This window comes from Pituophis catenifer, unplaced genomic scaffold (assembly GCF_029215685.1).
Source record: "Pituophis catenifer annectens isolate HBS135680 unplaced genomic scaffold, rPitCat1.0.hap2 SCAF_10, whole genome shotgun sequence".
NCBI classification, from domain to species: domain Eukaryota; kingdom Metazoa; phylum Chordata; class Lepidosauria; order Squamata; family Colubridae; genus Pituophis; species Pituophis catenifer.
Genome location: NW_027256890.1, coordinates 12,150,441 through 12,164,465, shown reverse-complemented (window position 1 = coordinate 12,164,465; position 14,025 = coordinate 12,150,441). Strand labels below are relative to the sequence as shown.

The 14,025-nt window shown below is 49.0% G+C and overlaps 1 protein-coding gene across 6 annotated transcripts in view; it reads left to right on the top strand.

Moving 5' to 3' along the window:
- The window catches only part of TAOK3 (TAO kinase 3), a 78,871-nt gene extending 65,169 nt beyond the window's left edge, over positions 1–13,702 (top strand). For 4 of the 6 annotated variants that reach the window (XM_070951628.1, XM_070951630.1, XM_070951627.1 and 1 more), the window contains 6 exons: positions 1,453–1,611; positions 2,925–3,128; positions 7,155–7,394; positions 8,793–9,005; positions 11,477–11,659; positions 13,464–13,702. In XM_070951628.1, the coding sequence (XP_070807729.1) occupies positions 1,453–1,611; positions 2,925–3,128; positions 7,155–7,394; positions 8,793–9,005; positions 11,477–11,659; positions 13,464–13,625 (1,161 nt within the window). In that variant the 3' untranslated portion in view covers positions 13,626–13,702. The remainder of the gene's footprint in view (positions 1–1,452; positions 1,612–2,924; positions 3,129–7,154; positions 7,395–8,792; positions 9,006–11,476; positions 11,660–13,463) is intronic. The other 2 variants (XM_070951631.1, XM_070951629.1) reach the window with 1 other exon arrangement.
- Positions 13,703–14,025: the final 323 nt, after the last annotated feature.

Below are 14,025 nucleotides of genomic sequence, written 5' to 3'. Positions count from 1 at the left end.
ATCCAGGAGCTGGCCGGTTGCTTGGTTACTTCGCTCCTCCTCTGGCCAGCCGCCTGAGAGAATGTCCTTGGTTCCCACAGGAGAGCTTTATTGTTTCGGCTACAAAACCCCATCTAACTATTTCCCCTCCCTCCCTCTGTTGTGTGGCAACCCTGAAGCTTCCCGAGATGAGCCTCAGCCAGGTTCATTTCAGGGTTGACAACGTTGTACACCAACCGGAGTTACTTTGCGTCATTTGGGCGCCCGTATAAAACAGAAAGATGGACAGACAGACAAGAGTCTGGGTGGCTTACAACCATAAAACCTGAACAATAGAACAGAAGAAACAAAAAGCTTGGAAAATTGCTAGCAGGTCATTCCTAGTCCTTCTTTTCTCTAGACTAGCTATACCCAAATTCCCGCAACCCAAGTTCCTCCTACGTTTTAGCCTTCCGTCCCCTAAATCGGCGGTCACCAACTGGTGGTCCGCGAGAAAATTTTGGTGGTCCGCAGAAAAATTATTTGCATTTTTTATCTTGCACTAAATCAGGGGTTCTCAAACTACGGCCCCTGGGACGGATACGTGCAATGAACGTTTGTGTTGCTGCAGAGAGTCTCCCCCTTCGGGGTCTTTTTGTGCGGGTTGGAGGGGGGCAGAAATTCCGACTTGGGGTCTGCTTCGGCCTCCTGGTGGGGGGCTTTGGGCGAAGGCTGGAGGGAAGAGCCGCTGGTGGCAAAGAGCCGGAGAGCCTCGTTCCAGTGGGACAGCATCATGGCCTGGAACTGGCTAACCATCTCAGCCAACTGAGCCTCCAGGTGCCGGTACCTGGCCTTGCACTCTCGCAGGTCTTCCCTCTGCTTGGAAAGCCTCTGCTCCTAGTCCTCAGTGAGGTGCTTCTGCTGAGCATCCTTCTCAGCCAGATCCAATTTGAACTGAGCTGTTTTGCCAACTCTTTCTCGTGGTGGCTGCTTAGCTCCAACAACTGCTTCCTGTTGGGACCCTAAGGAGCCCGGACGGGCAGGCGAGGAGTGGCTGGGAGGGGAGGGGCGAGTAGAGGCTGGCGAGGCGCCCCTCAATGCGAGTGACATTGATTTGGCCACGCCCACCCAGTCACATGACCACCTAACCACACCCACCCAGCCGGTCATTATCAGATCATATTAGTGGTCCACGGGATTTAAAAATTATGAATTTAGTGGTCCTTAAGGTCCAAAAGCTTGGGGACCCCTGCCCTAAATGAAAGTCTTTCTGAAAATGTGGATCGATTTTTTTTTTATTTTTTTTTTTAATTTGATTTATATGCCGCCCTTCTCCGAAGACTCAGGGCGGCTTACAATGTGCTCAGCAATAGCCTTCATCCTTTTGTATATTTATACAAAGTCAGCTTATTGCCCCCACAAACTGGGTCCTCATTTTAAATTTTAAAGAAGCCTTTCTTTTTTCTTTTTTTCTCTCCCCCCCCCACTTCACAGGCAAAGACAGCGGCAGCAGATGAGAAGAAGTTCCAGCAACAGATTTTGGCTCAGCAAAAGAGGGATCTGACCAATTTCTTAGAAAGTCAGAAGAAGCAATACAAGATTTGCAAAGAAAAGATTAAAGAGGCAAGGAGACGCTCTCCAGATCTGGGGAAGGTGAAGGAGCAAAATGAATCTGAGGAGTCTCATCTCAGCCCATTAACTTACCTCCAGAATGACATACCCCTATGGGGAGGAAGAGGAGGAGGAGAGAGAAAGGGAAGGAGAAGAGGAAGAAGGAGGAGGGAAGAAAGGGAAGTGGAAAAGGAGAGGAGGGGGAAGAGGAGGAGGGGAGAAAGGGAAGAGAAGGAAGGGGAAGTGGAGGAGGGAAGAAAGGGAAGTAGAAAAGGAAGAGGGGAAGAGGAAGAGGAGGGGGAGGGGAGAAAGGAAGTGGAAAAGAAGGAGGGAAAAAGGAAGAGGAAGAGGATGGAGGTGAGGAGAAAGAAGGCGATGGGGAGGGGGAGGAAGGGAGAAAGGGAATTGGAAAAGGAGGGGAGGGGGAGAGGAAGAGGAAGAGGAGGAGGGCAGGAAGGGAAGTAGAAAAAAAGAAGAGGGGGGAAGGGCAAAGGGGAAGTGGAAAAGGAGAAGAGGGGGAAGAGGAAGGAGGGGGGAGGGGAGAAGGGGAAGAGAAAGGGGTGAAAGGGAAGAGGAGGAGGAGAACTCTGGGTCTGGGCAGGAGGTGGGGTCTCATCTCATCCCATTAACTATCTCTACAATGACATGTCCCCCTGGGGAAGAAGAGGAGGAGGTGGGAGAAAGGGAAGGGGAAGGGGAAGAGGAAGAGGAGGAGGGGAGAAAGGGAAGAGGAGGAGGGGGAAGAGGAAGGAGGAGGGAGAAAGGGAGGGGGAAGGGGAAGGGGAAGAGGAAGAGGAGGAGGGGAGAAAGGGAAGGGGAAGAGGAGGGGAAGAGGAAGGAGGAGGAGGGGAAAAGGGAGGGGGAAGGGGAAGAGGAAGAGGAGGAGGGGAGAAAGGGAAGGGGAAGAGGGGGAGGGGGAAGAGGAAGGAGGAGGAGAGAAAGGGAAGGAGAAGGGGAAGAGGAAAAGGAGAAGGGGGAAGGGCAAAAGGAGGGGAGAAAGGGAAGTGGAAAAGGAGAGGAAGTGGGAGAGAAGGAGGGGAGAAAGGAAAGGAAGAGGAGGAAGGGAGAAAGGGAAGTGGGAAAGGAGAAGAGGGGGAAGAGGAAGGAGGGGGAAGGGGAGAAGAGGAGGAGGAGAGCTGTGGGGTCCTTAGTGCCCTCTGGGCTTGGCTGTTTCCTCGCAGACGTTTAATTACCTAACCAAGTAACGTCATCAGTGTGCGAAAGGAAGCCTGTCAGAGGGGGAAGATTAGAGGAGGACCCTGGCCGTGCCCGTTTCCTTTCTGCTGTAGCCCTGTTGCCTTTTGCTCAACGCCCCCCCCCCCCCCCCCCCCCCGGTCTCCCGGCCTCTCTTTTAGGAGATGAACGAGGATCACAGCACACCCAAGAAGGAGAAGCAGGAAAGGATCTCCAAACACAAAGAAAACCTGCAGCACACACAGGCTGAAGAGGAGGCGCATCTTCTCAGCCAGCAGAGACTCTACTACGACAAAAACTGCCGTTTCTTCAAGCGGAAAACGATGATCCGAAGGCATGAGTTGGAGCAGCAGAATATTCGTGAGGTCTCTGCTTTTAGCCTTTGCCCTCCGTCCCCCCCAAAACTACGTTCGAGGGGGCGATACTGAGCAAATTTGGATAGATAGGGTCGGTGTGCCCCCCCCCCACCAAATCCTCTTTTGAAGGTTCTAGATCAGGGGTCTCCAACCTTGGCCACTTTTAAGACTTGAGGACTTCAACTCCCAGAGTTCCTCAGCCAGAGGAATTGGCTGGCGGATGAATTCGGATGGATGGACAGATGGGTGGATGAAAGGAAGGAGAGAGAGAGATAAAGAGAAAGAAAAGAAAGAAAAAGGAAGGAAGGAGGGAGGGAGGGAAGGAAGGAAGGAAGGAAAGAAAGTGGAAGGAAGGGAGGGAAGGGAGGAAGGAAGGAAGGAGGGAGGGAGAGAAAGAAAGAAGGAAAGAAAGCGGGAGGAAGGGAGGGAAGAGAAGGGAAGGGAAGAAGGAAGGAAGGAAGGAAGGAAGGAAGGAAGGAAGGAAGGAAGGAAGGAAGGAAGGACATTAAATGGGTACCACAGGCAGAAGAGTGTTAATTCATGTTTGATACATTGGCTTGTTCTGGTGTAGGTCTTTATGCCAATGGTATCAAAGGAAGGAAGGAAGGAAGGAAGGAAGGAAGGAAGGAAGGAAGGAAGGAAAGAAAGAAAGAAAGAAAGAAAGAAAGAAAGAAAGAAAGAAAGAAAGAAAGAAAGAAAGAAAGAAAGAAAGAAAGAAAGAAAGTCGGTGTGCCCCCCAAATCGAGGGGTCTCCAACCATGGCTACTTTAAGACTTGGGGACTTCAACTCCCAAATTCCTCAGCCAGCATGAGGAGGAATTGGCTGGTGGAGGAATTCTGATGGATGGAGAGAGAGAGAGAGAGAGAGAGAGAGAGAAGGAAGGAAGGAAAGAAAGAAAGAAAGAAAGAAAGAAAGAAAGAAAGAAAGAAAGAAAGAAAGAAAGAAAGAAAGAAAGAAAGAAAGTCGGTGTGCCCCCCAAATCCAGGGGTCTCCAACCTTAGCCACTTTGAGATTTGGGGATTTCAACTCTCAGATTTCCTCAGACAGCATGAGGAGGAATTGGCTGGCTGGGGAATTTGGGAGTTGAAGTCCACCAGTCTTAAAGAGGCCAAGTTTGGAGAACCCTGTTCTAGAACCTTCGAAAGAGGATTTGGGGGCCACACCAACCCCATGGCTAGCTGAGGAATTCTGGGAGATGGATAGATGAATGATGGATGGATGAATGAGTGGATAGATAGATAGATAGATAGATAGATAGATAGATAGATAGATAGATAGATAGATAGATGATAGATACCATGTTTCCCCGAAAATAAGACCCTGTCATATTTTTTTGAACCCCGAAATAAGCATATATAATGATAGAAAGAAAGAGAGAGAGAGAGATAGCAGACAGACAGACAGACAGACAGACAGGGTGTGCCCTCCCAAATCCAGGGGTCTCCAACCTTGGCCACTTCCAGACTTCAGGACTTCAACTCCCAGAATTCCTCAACCAGCATGAGGAATTGGCTGGCTGAGGAATTCTGGGAATTCTGGGAGTCGAAGTCCACAACTCTTAAAACTGCCATGTTTAGAGAGACCCCTGGTCTAGAGCTGGCCTCCTCATTTGTTGGCCCCGGATCTTCCCACGAATTAACTCAGGTGGGTTCAGCCAGGTAAATCCCCTTACAACTGCCCCTTCAGTGTCCGTTTTAACGGCGCCGAAAAAAAGTGACTTTGGACCACTGTAGCATCCCCATGGCCACATGATGAAACACTTAGGACACTTAGCAACCGGTTCATATTTATGACAGTTGCAGTGTTTCCAGAGTCACGTGATCCCCTTTTGCGGCCTTCTGATGAGCAAAGTCAGTGTGGGGAAGCCAGATTCACTTAACAAGCGCCGCCAGGAAGGTCGTAAAACGGGACAAAATTCACTCAAATCACTGTCACCGTGAGCAATTTTTCGGCTCAGCTATGGTCATACGTCAAGGACTATCTGTAACGTCTCATGAAAGGGAATTCTTTTGGTCAGTCTTTGCTTCTAAATTCTGAATTGTTCTGCCGTGGGGAGGGGGGGAAATTCATCAGAATTGCATACGTTTTCCGCAATCTCAGGGGATAGCAGCTGAGCTGAACCAATCACATTTTCTCTTAGCCATCGTAAGTCTTAAGGCTGTGATGGGGAACCTATGGCACACGTGCTGGAAGTGGCACGCAGAGCCATCTCTCCGGGCACGACAGCCATCGCCTGTTGCTCTTCCGGGTTCCAGCGCCGGCCAGCTAGTCTTCGCGTGCACAGGAGCGGCGGAAACCGGAAGGCCAGGTTTCCGGCGCTCCCACGCACGCACATCGGGGAGCTGCTCTTCCGGTTTCTGGTGCTCCTCCGCGCACCAGAGTAGGGTTTGCAAGGAGGAGCAGGAGGAGCAGACTGTGGAGTCCTTGGCGCTGTCTGAGCATGTTGTTTTCTTGAAGACGTTTTATTACCAAACTAGGCCATACCATCGGTAGACTGACGACGTAACCTAGTTTGGTAATGAAACGTCTTCAAGGAAACCACCAAGTTCAGAGAGCTTCAAGGGCCCCTCGCCTCCTGATTCTCACGCACATTTGCTCGCGCGCCATCTGCTGGACAGTTTTGAGAAATACGCCATAAGAGCCCCAAAGGTTTTTTTGGCTTTGATGCTCAGATTCATGCCTGCAGGATGTTTGGTTTGTCTCAGCAAGACTGTGGCAGGAAACTCTGCAACCAGACAGAATGCAAATGAAGTTCTGGAATTCCTTTTGTGAGATGAAGCCAAGGTGTCTTCTTTTACAAAGGTCTAGCTCAGGGGTCAGCAACCTGCAGCTCTGGAGCCGCATGTGGCTCTTTCATCCCTCTGCTGCGGCTTCCTGTTGCTGGTCGGCTCCACAATTGATAGGGTTTTTGGTTAGGACAGGTAGAGGAAAAAGGATGCCGCGCTATTATGGTGGGGGAACTGGACTTCTGGTCAACAGAGGAAAAAGGATGCCGCGCTAGGAGGAGACTCTATGGTGTGGGAACCGGACTTCCGGTCGGCTCCGGAATTGAATGGGGGCTTCCGGTTAGGACCTTTGTGGCTCTTTGAGTGTTTAAGGTTGCCGACCCCTGAACTAGACATACCCAGTTCCTGCACAAGAGATCTAAGTCCAGCCCTCCTTGAATGCTGTTGACTCTTATCTACCGCCAATTTGCTTTGACCTGTTAGTAGCTCAGATTCTTGTAGAGAACAAGAGCTTGCAAAAAAAACCTTTATATTCATTTTAAACCGCCTGGACTTCCTGATTTTCTTGAGCTTGACCAAAATGGTTTGTTACTGTTTTTTGCTTTGGGTGAAGGGCAGGAGGCTCTCTGGCTGTCTCCTTAGGAAGTGTTAACCTTGCAAGGTAGTCCAGACAGGAAGCACACCGGGAGGTATTAGTTCTTTTCTTTATTGTAAGGTTACCTTAACAGAATCTTGTAAGTCTGAAAAGGCATTTTTCTACAGCCAATATATCAGGGAGGTATCAAGTTTCGAGGTCGTCTCAAATAAATTTCAAACAAAATCTTTGAAGAAAAACTCCTATTTATTAAGCACGGCATTCTAAAACCTGACTCCATCGAAGCCAACACTGACTTCCAGCCCCAAAACACTCCCTTTCCGTTCCCCACTCCCCTGCACTCATTGGCCATCTTCCAAGTCATTCTACCTTTAATCTACTCCAGCTCAAAGGAATTTCCCCCCTCCCATCCCATCTCCTAGGGGATATTATCTCCAGGGAAAATAAGTAGGTGAAAAGTCAAACGTCCCTTTCCAGACGCCTCCGCTTCTCCTTCTTATGTCAGCACTAGAGTAAATGCAGCTTGAAGTGCTGACAGGAGGGTCTCTTCAGAGATGTTTGCCACACCCCATTTCTGCTCTGGGCTCAGCAGTCTCTTATCCCTACGTTCCCCTGGCTGTGGCTCTTCCTTCGGTCTCCCAAGGTCATCCTCACAGACCACGCCAGGAAGGCTTCTCCTCACCTCTGTTCCTTGCCCCCCCACCCAAATGCAGGAGCTGAACAAGAAGAGAACCCAGAAGGAGATGGAACATGCCATGCTAATACGGCACGACGAGTCGACGCGGGAGTTAGAATACCGGCAGTTGCACTTGCTGCAGAAGCTGCGTATGGACTTGATCCGGCTGCAGCACCAGACGGAACTTGAAAACCAGCTGGAGTATAACAAGCGGCGGGAACGAGAGCTGCACAGGAAGCACGTCATGGAGTTGCGGCAACAGCCGAAGAATTTGAAGGTAGTCAAGGGGACGAGGGTGGGAGCCCCAGCCCAGGGAGGCTCAGGTGACACCCCCCCCCCCTCAGAGCTTGAAGTTCGGAAACTGACAGTTGAGGTGGAAGGAGGCGTCAAGTGAGGATCTAGCTTGGAATCGTTGCGTAGCTGCAAGCAGGCAATTAGCTTGACTTCAGCAAAAATCCATGAAGGTCTTATTTGGCCGTTCCCAGAGAGAAGGCAAACAGTCTGGGGGAAATTCTTCTAACACAGGCATAGAGAATAATTATTGTAACTATTCATAAGTAGGGACTGGAGAGCCACTTGTCTAAAATGGTAGAGGGTCTCGTGCTCGAGCAGGGGATTGGACTAGAAACCTGCAAGGTCCCTTCCACTTTGTTATTTTGCTATTCAGCTATTCCTTGCCTTTCCTTTCTTTCCCTTCCTTCCTTCCTTCCTCTTACTTACTTCCTCACTTCCTTCCTTCCTTCTTTCTTCCTCCCTTCCTAACTTCTTCTCATTCCTTCCTTCCTTCTTCTCCTTCCTCCTCCCTTCCTTCCTCTCTCTCCTTCCTTCCTTCCTCTTTCCTTCCTTCCTCCCTTCCATCTTCTCTTCTTCTCCTTCCTTCCTTCTTCTCCTTCATTCCTTCCTTCCTTCCTCCCTCTCCTTCCTTCCTTCTTCTCCTTCCTTCCTTCCTTTCTCCCTCCCTCCCTTCCTTCCTTCTCCTTCCTTCCTCCTTCCTTCTTCCCTTCCATCTTCTCTCTCCTTCCTTCTTCTCCTTCCTTCCTTCCTCCCTTCCTAACTTCTTCTCATTCCTTCCTTCCTTCTTCTCCTTCCTCCCTCCCTCCCTCACTTCTTCTCCTTCCTCCTCCCTTCCTTCCTCTCTCTCCTTCCTTCCTTCTTCTCCTTCCTTTCTCCCTCCCTCCCTTCCTCTCTCTCCTTCCTTCCTTCTTCTCCTTTCTTCCTTCCTTCCTTCCTCTTTCCTTCCTTCCTCCCTTCCATCTTTTTCCTTCTTCTCCTTCTTTCCTTCCTTCCTCCCTCTCCTTCCTTCCTTCTTCTCCTTCCTTCCTTCCTTTCTCCCTTCCTTCCTTCTTCTCCTTCCTTCCTCCTTCCTTCCTTCTTCCCTTCCATCTTCTCTCTCCTTCCTTCTTCTCCTTCCTTCCTTCCTCCCTCTCCTCCCTTCCTTCTTCTCCTTCCTTCCTTCTTTCCTTCCTTCCTTCCTTATCACTAGAGGTTTTTTTTAGAAGAGATTGGACAGCCAATCTAAAATGGCAGAGGGTTTCCTGCTTGAGCAGGAGATCGGATTGGAACACTTGCAAGGCCCCTTTCAGTTTTGCTACTCAGTTTATTCTAACGTCATTTGGAGAGAACCATCACGGCTGATAATATTGGGCCTTACTTTCTTCCCGCTTCTCCTCTGCAGGCCATGGAAATGCAGATCAAGAAGCAGTTCCAAGACACGTGCAAAGTGCAAACGAAGCAGTACAAAGCGCTCAAGAATCACCAGCTGGAAGTGACTCCAAAGAGTGAGCACAAAACTATTTTGAAAAGCCTGAAGGATGAGCAGACGAGGAAGCTCGCCATCCTGGCGGAACAGTATGAGCAGAGCATCAATGAAATGATGGCGTCGCAAGCGGTAAGAAGGGACGGGGTCAGGGGTGAAATCCAGCAGGTTCCGACAGGTTCTGGAGAACCAGTAGCGGAAATTTTGAGCAGTTCAGAGAACCGGCAAATACCACCTTTGGCTGGCGCCAAAGTGGGGTGGGAATGGAGATCTTGCAATATCCTTCCCCCCAGGAGTGGGGAGGGAATGGAGATTTTGCAGTAACCTTTCCCTGGAGTGGGGAGGAAATGGAGATCTTGCAGTATCCTTTCCCTGGAGTGGGGAGGGAATGGGGATTTTGCAGTATCCTCCCAGGAGTGGGGAGGGAATGGGGATTTTGCAGTATCCTTCTCCCAGGAGTGGGGAGGGAATGGGGATTTTGCAGTATCCTTCCTCTGGAGTGGGGAGGGAATGGGGATTTTGCAGTAACCTTCCCCTGCCACGCCCACCAAGCCACGCCCACAGAACCAGTAGTAAAAAAAATTTGGATTTCACCACTGGGTGGGATGGGTAGTCTTCAGTGCCTAGGGAAGAAAGGCTCGTGAGGAAATGCCCCTCCCTGCCCTAAAAAACAAGTAAAATAAAAGCCATGTTGGAATTATTGAATTATTTTCATCCAGCCTTCATTAGAGTGTATAAGTCCCTCAAGACAACAAACATATTTAACACGTTCTTCCTCTTTATTTAATTTATTTTAATTTTTATATTGCATGTATTTTAATCTTGGCTGTTCACCGCCCTGAGTCCTTCGGGAGAAGGGCGGTATACAAATTTAATAAACCTAAACCTAAACCTCTTTCTATTTTCCCCACCACAACGATCCTGTGAGGTGGGCTGGGCAGAAAGGACTGGCCCAAAGTCACTCAGCTAGGTTTCATGGCTAAGGCGGGACTAGAACTCACTGCCACCTAGTGATTGGCCCAAAGTCACTCAGCTAGGTTTCATGGCTAAGGCGGGACTAGAGCTCACTGCCACCTAGTGATTGGCCCAAAGTCACCCAGCCGGCTTTCATGGCTAAGGCGGGACTAGAGCTCACTGCCACCTAGTGATTGGCCCAAAGTCACCCAGCCGGCTTTCATGGCTAAGGCGGGACTAGAGCTCACTGCCACCTAGTGATTGGCCCAAAGTCACCCAGGCGGCTTTCATGCCTAAGGCGGGACTAAAATTTATAATCTCTAGGTGATTGGCCCAAAGTCACTCAGTCAGTTTTTGTGCCTAAGGTAGGACTATAACTCACTTTCTCCTGGTGATTGGCCCAAAGTCACTTAGACAACTTTTATGCCTAAGGCCAGGATTAGAACTCAATGTCTTCTGGTGATCGGCCCAAAGTCACCCCATCGGTTTTTATAACTTAAGACAGGATTAGAACTCAGATCCTCCTGGTGATTGGCCCAAAGTCACCCAGACAATTTTCATGCCTAAGGCAGGACAACATTTCACCTTCTCCTCCTGGCGATCGGTCCGAAGTCCCCCACCCAGTCGGCTTTGGTGCCTAAGGCGAGACTAGAACTCACCGTCTCTTGTCTCGGCGCCTTAACCATTAGACCAAACTGGTTTTGTGTTTACAGAAGATCTTGGGAATTGAGTAGGACTATAAGGTGGCCCATCAGACCCAATTCCACGTCTTTTTAAACTGTCAAGATGGAAACATCTGAAGACCTGAAAAGGCAGATATCTCTTTCTCTGGGCACACTGAGAATATATCTGCTGAACAAAACTCCGTACTGGCGACAAGAAGGGCATCCGGCCAGTAATCACTCAGCTCCATTCAATTGCCCCAGACTCCACCCACATTACCCAGGATTCTTTAAAAGATGATGATGATTGGGAAGATGGCTAAGAGCGAGCAGGAGGAAGGACCTCTCTTAATCTCGAGCGGCCCTTGGTGTATAAATCGTCACCTTTTCACTTTCCAGTTCTCCCAGTTAGAAGGGGGACATTACTGGCGTGAGAATAGGAAATTAGAAATCTGAAAATAGAAAGGAATTTGGGGAACGTATGAAAGAGCCACGAACATGACACAGTCCAAAGATTGAAGGATGAGTAGGATGATGATGATGATGATGTAGGTGTTAAGGAATTAAGGTGAAAAATCAGGTTTTACACTTAGGCAAGAAAAATCAAAGATTTACAGATTAGGTGGAAACTGGCTCAGTAGCAGGATTCTTGGGAGTCCTGGTGGACAATCACTTAAATATGAGCCAGCAGTGCGCTGCAGCAGCCGAGGGTTGCGGTGGCCTAGATGTGAACTCACAATCAAGAGGCTGTGAGTTCGATCCTAGGTAGAGGCAGATATTTCTCTCTCTGGGCACAATGAGAATATATCCGCTGAATATAACTCCTCATTGGCGACAGGGAGGGCATCCGGCCAGTAAAACACTCTGCTCCATTCAGTTGCCCCAGACTCCACCCCACCACAAGGGATTACGGGGTCATAAAAAAAAAAAAGGAGATGACCAATGAGCGCCACTTCCCTTGACTCTCTCAATTGTCTTTTTTTGCAGCTGCGGCTAGACGAGGCTCAGGAAGCGGAATGCCAAGCCTTGAGGCTGCAATTGCAGCAAGAGATGGAACTGCTCAACGCCTACCAGAGCAAAATCAAGATGCAGACAGAAGCACAGCACGAACGGGAGCTCCAGAAGTTGGAGCAGAGGGTGTCCTTGCGCAGAGCACATCTGGAGCAAAAGGTACGGGAGAGAGGATCCATTGAGTTTTTCAGCTAAGACTAAGATTGTTGGACGAGCAGGGGCAAAAACAGCCCGGGGAAATGCTTGAAGCCCGGGAAACGGTTCCCTGGTCAATCAGCAGAAGGGCTGATTTACCACCAGTTTATCGGGGACCGTATTTTTTGGACTATAAGACGAACCTAAATTTAGAAGAGGAAAACAACAACAACGAAAAGTTTTTGGCTTACCTTTTTTTGGGCCTTTTCCAGTCTTTTTTCGGCCTGTTTCTGGGGCTTTTTTTGGCCCATTTTTGAGGCTTTTTTTTTTTTTTTTTGGCCAGTTTTGGGGGCTTTTTTCAGCCCATTTTCAAGGCTTTTTGCGGCCCATTTTTGGGGCTTTTTGGGCCCCCTTTTTGCGGCTTTTTTGGGCCCATTTTCGAGGCTTTTTTGGGGACGTTCTTGAGACTTTTTTGGCCCATTTTCAAGGCTTTTTTTGGTCTGTTTCCAAGGCTTTTTTGGGCCGTTTTGGAGGCTTTTGGGGGCCATTTTTGAGGCTTTTGGGGGGCCATTTTCGAGGCTTTTTGCGGCCCATTTTTGGGGCTTTTTGCGCCCCCTTTTTGCGGCTTTTTTCAGCCCATTTTCGAGGCTTTTTTGGGGACGTTTTTGAGGCTTTTTTGGCCCATTTTCAAGGCTTTTTTTGGTCTGTTTCCAAGGCTTTTTTGGGCCGCTTTTGGGGGCCATTTTCGAGGCTTTGGGGGACCGTTTTCGAGGCTTTTTTGGCCCATTTTCAAGGCTTTTTTGGTCTGTTTCCAAGGCTTTTTTGGGCCGTTTTGGGGGTTTTTGGGGACCATTTTTGAGGCTTTTTCAGCCCATTTTTGAGGCCTTTTTTGGCCCATTTTGGGGCTTTGGGGGGGCCATTTTCGAGGCCGTTTTGGATGCTATTTTGGCCCTAAAAGAGCCTTGAAAACAGGCCAAAAAGCCTCGAAAAGAGATTGAAAAAAAGCCCCCAAAAAAGGGCCGAGAAAAGGCCCGAAAACAGGGCATGTGGAGGCCAAAAAAAAAATGGCTGCCAGGTGGGCGGGGCTTCGGCAATATTCGATTTATAAGATGCACAGACATTTTCACTCCCTTTTGGGAGACAAAAAAGTGCGTCTTACAGTCTGAAAAATACAGCACTTAGGAGGTGATGGGTGGGCAGCACAAGGAAAACAACAGCCAACGACCCTAACCCCCTCCCCCTTCTCTTCTCAAACCTCCCTCCTTTCTAGCACTGATGATGTTACCTAGTTTGGTAATGAAATGCCTGTAAGAAATCAACCAAGCTTAGAGAGCACCAACTACCCCACGGTCCTCCTTCTCCTCCTTCACAAACCTCCCTCCCTTCTAGCACTGATGATGTTACTTAGTTTTGGTAATGAAATGCAAGAAAAGAAGCAAGCTCAGAGAGCCCCCCCAAGGACCCCACAGTCGTCTTTCTCCTCCTCCTCCTCCTCCCAAACTCCACTCCCTTCTAGCATTGATGATGTTACCTAGTTAGGGTCATGAAACGCCTGCAAGAAAGTAACCGAGCTCAGGGAGCCCCCCCAAGGACCCCTCCTTTCAACCCTGAGAATATACCCATATTCTCCTTCATTGCAACGGCTGCTCCTTCTCTTCAATTCAGCTCTCTCACAGTCCCAGGAACCTAAAATTGGGGTGCAGTCGGGGGGCGTATGTCTGTATGTATGCGGAGAAGGCATCATCTCCCCATCATCTCATCTTCTCTTTTCTCCTCTTCTCCCCTGCCCTCTCCCCCTCTTCTCTCTCTCCCCCCCCCCCACTTTCAGATTGAAGAGGAGTTGGCTGCCTTGCAGAAGGAACGTAGCGAGAAGATCAAGGTTTTGTTGGAAAGGCAAGAGCGAGAGATTGAAACTTTTGACATGGAGAGTTTACGGATGGGCTTCGGAAACTTGGTGACATTAGAATTTCCTAAGGAGGACTACAGATGAGATTAAATTCCTTTGGCCATTTTCCAAAAACAAACAAAAAAAAAAACAACAACCCCACAAAAACAAAAACAAAAACCCCACACGAGCAAAAATGCAAACCAAGGAGGGGAAAAGAAAGAAAAAAATAAATATCTCAAACCAACATGGCCCCTGTTCCCCACTCCGTCCCCCCAAGTTCATGGCCGTGCTCGCTCTCTCTTTCTGTCTCTTAACTGACGTCCTGTCGGACTTAGTGCCTGTAAAAAAAAATTTTTTTAATCCATCAGGGCCTCCCACCTTCCCACCGAGTGTCTCGTTGGAGCCTGGACCATACTTGGCTGTTTCTGAAAACTTCATAATGTCTCACAATATCGATGTCTCTGGAAGCCATTTTGGTTTTCTTTTCTTTCTTTTTTTTTTC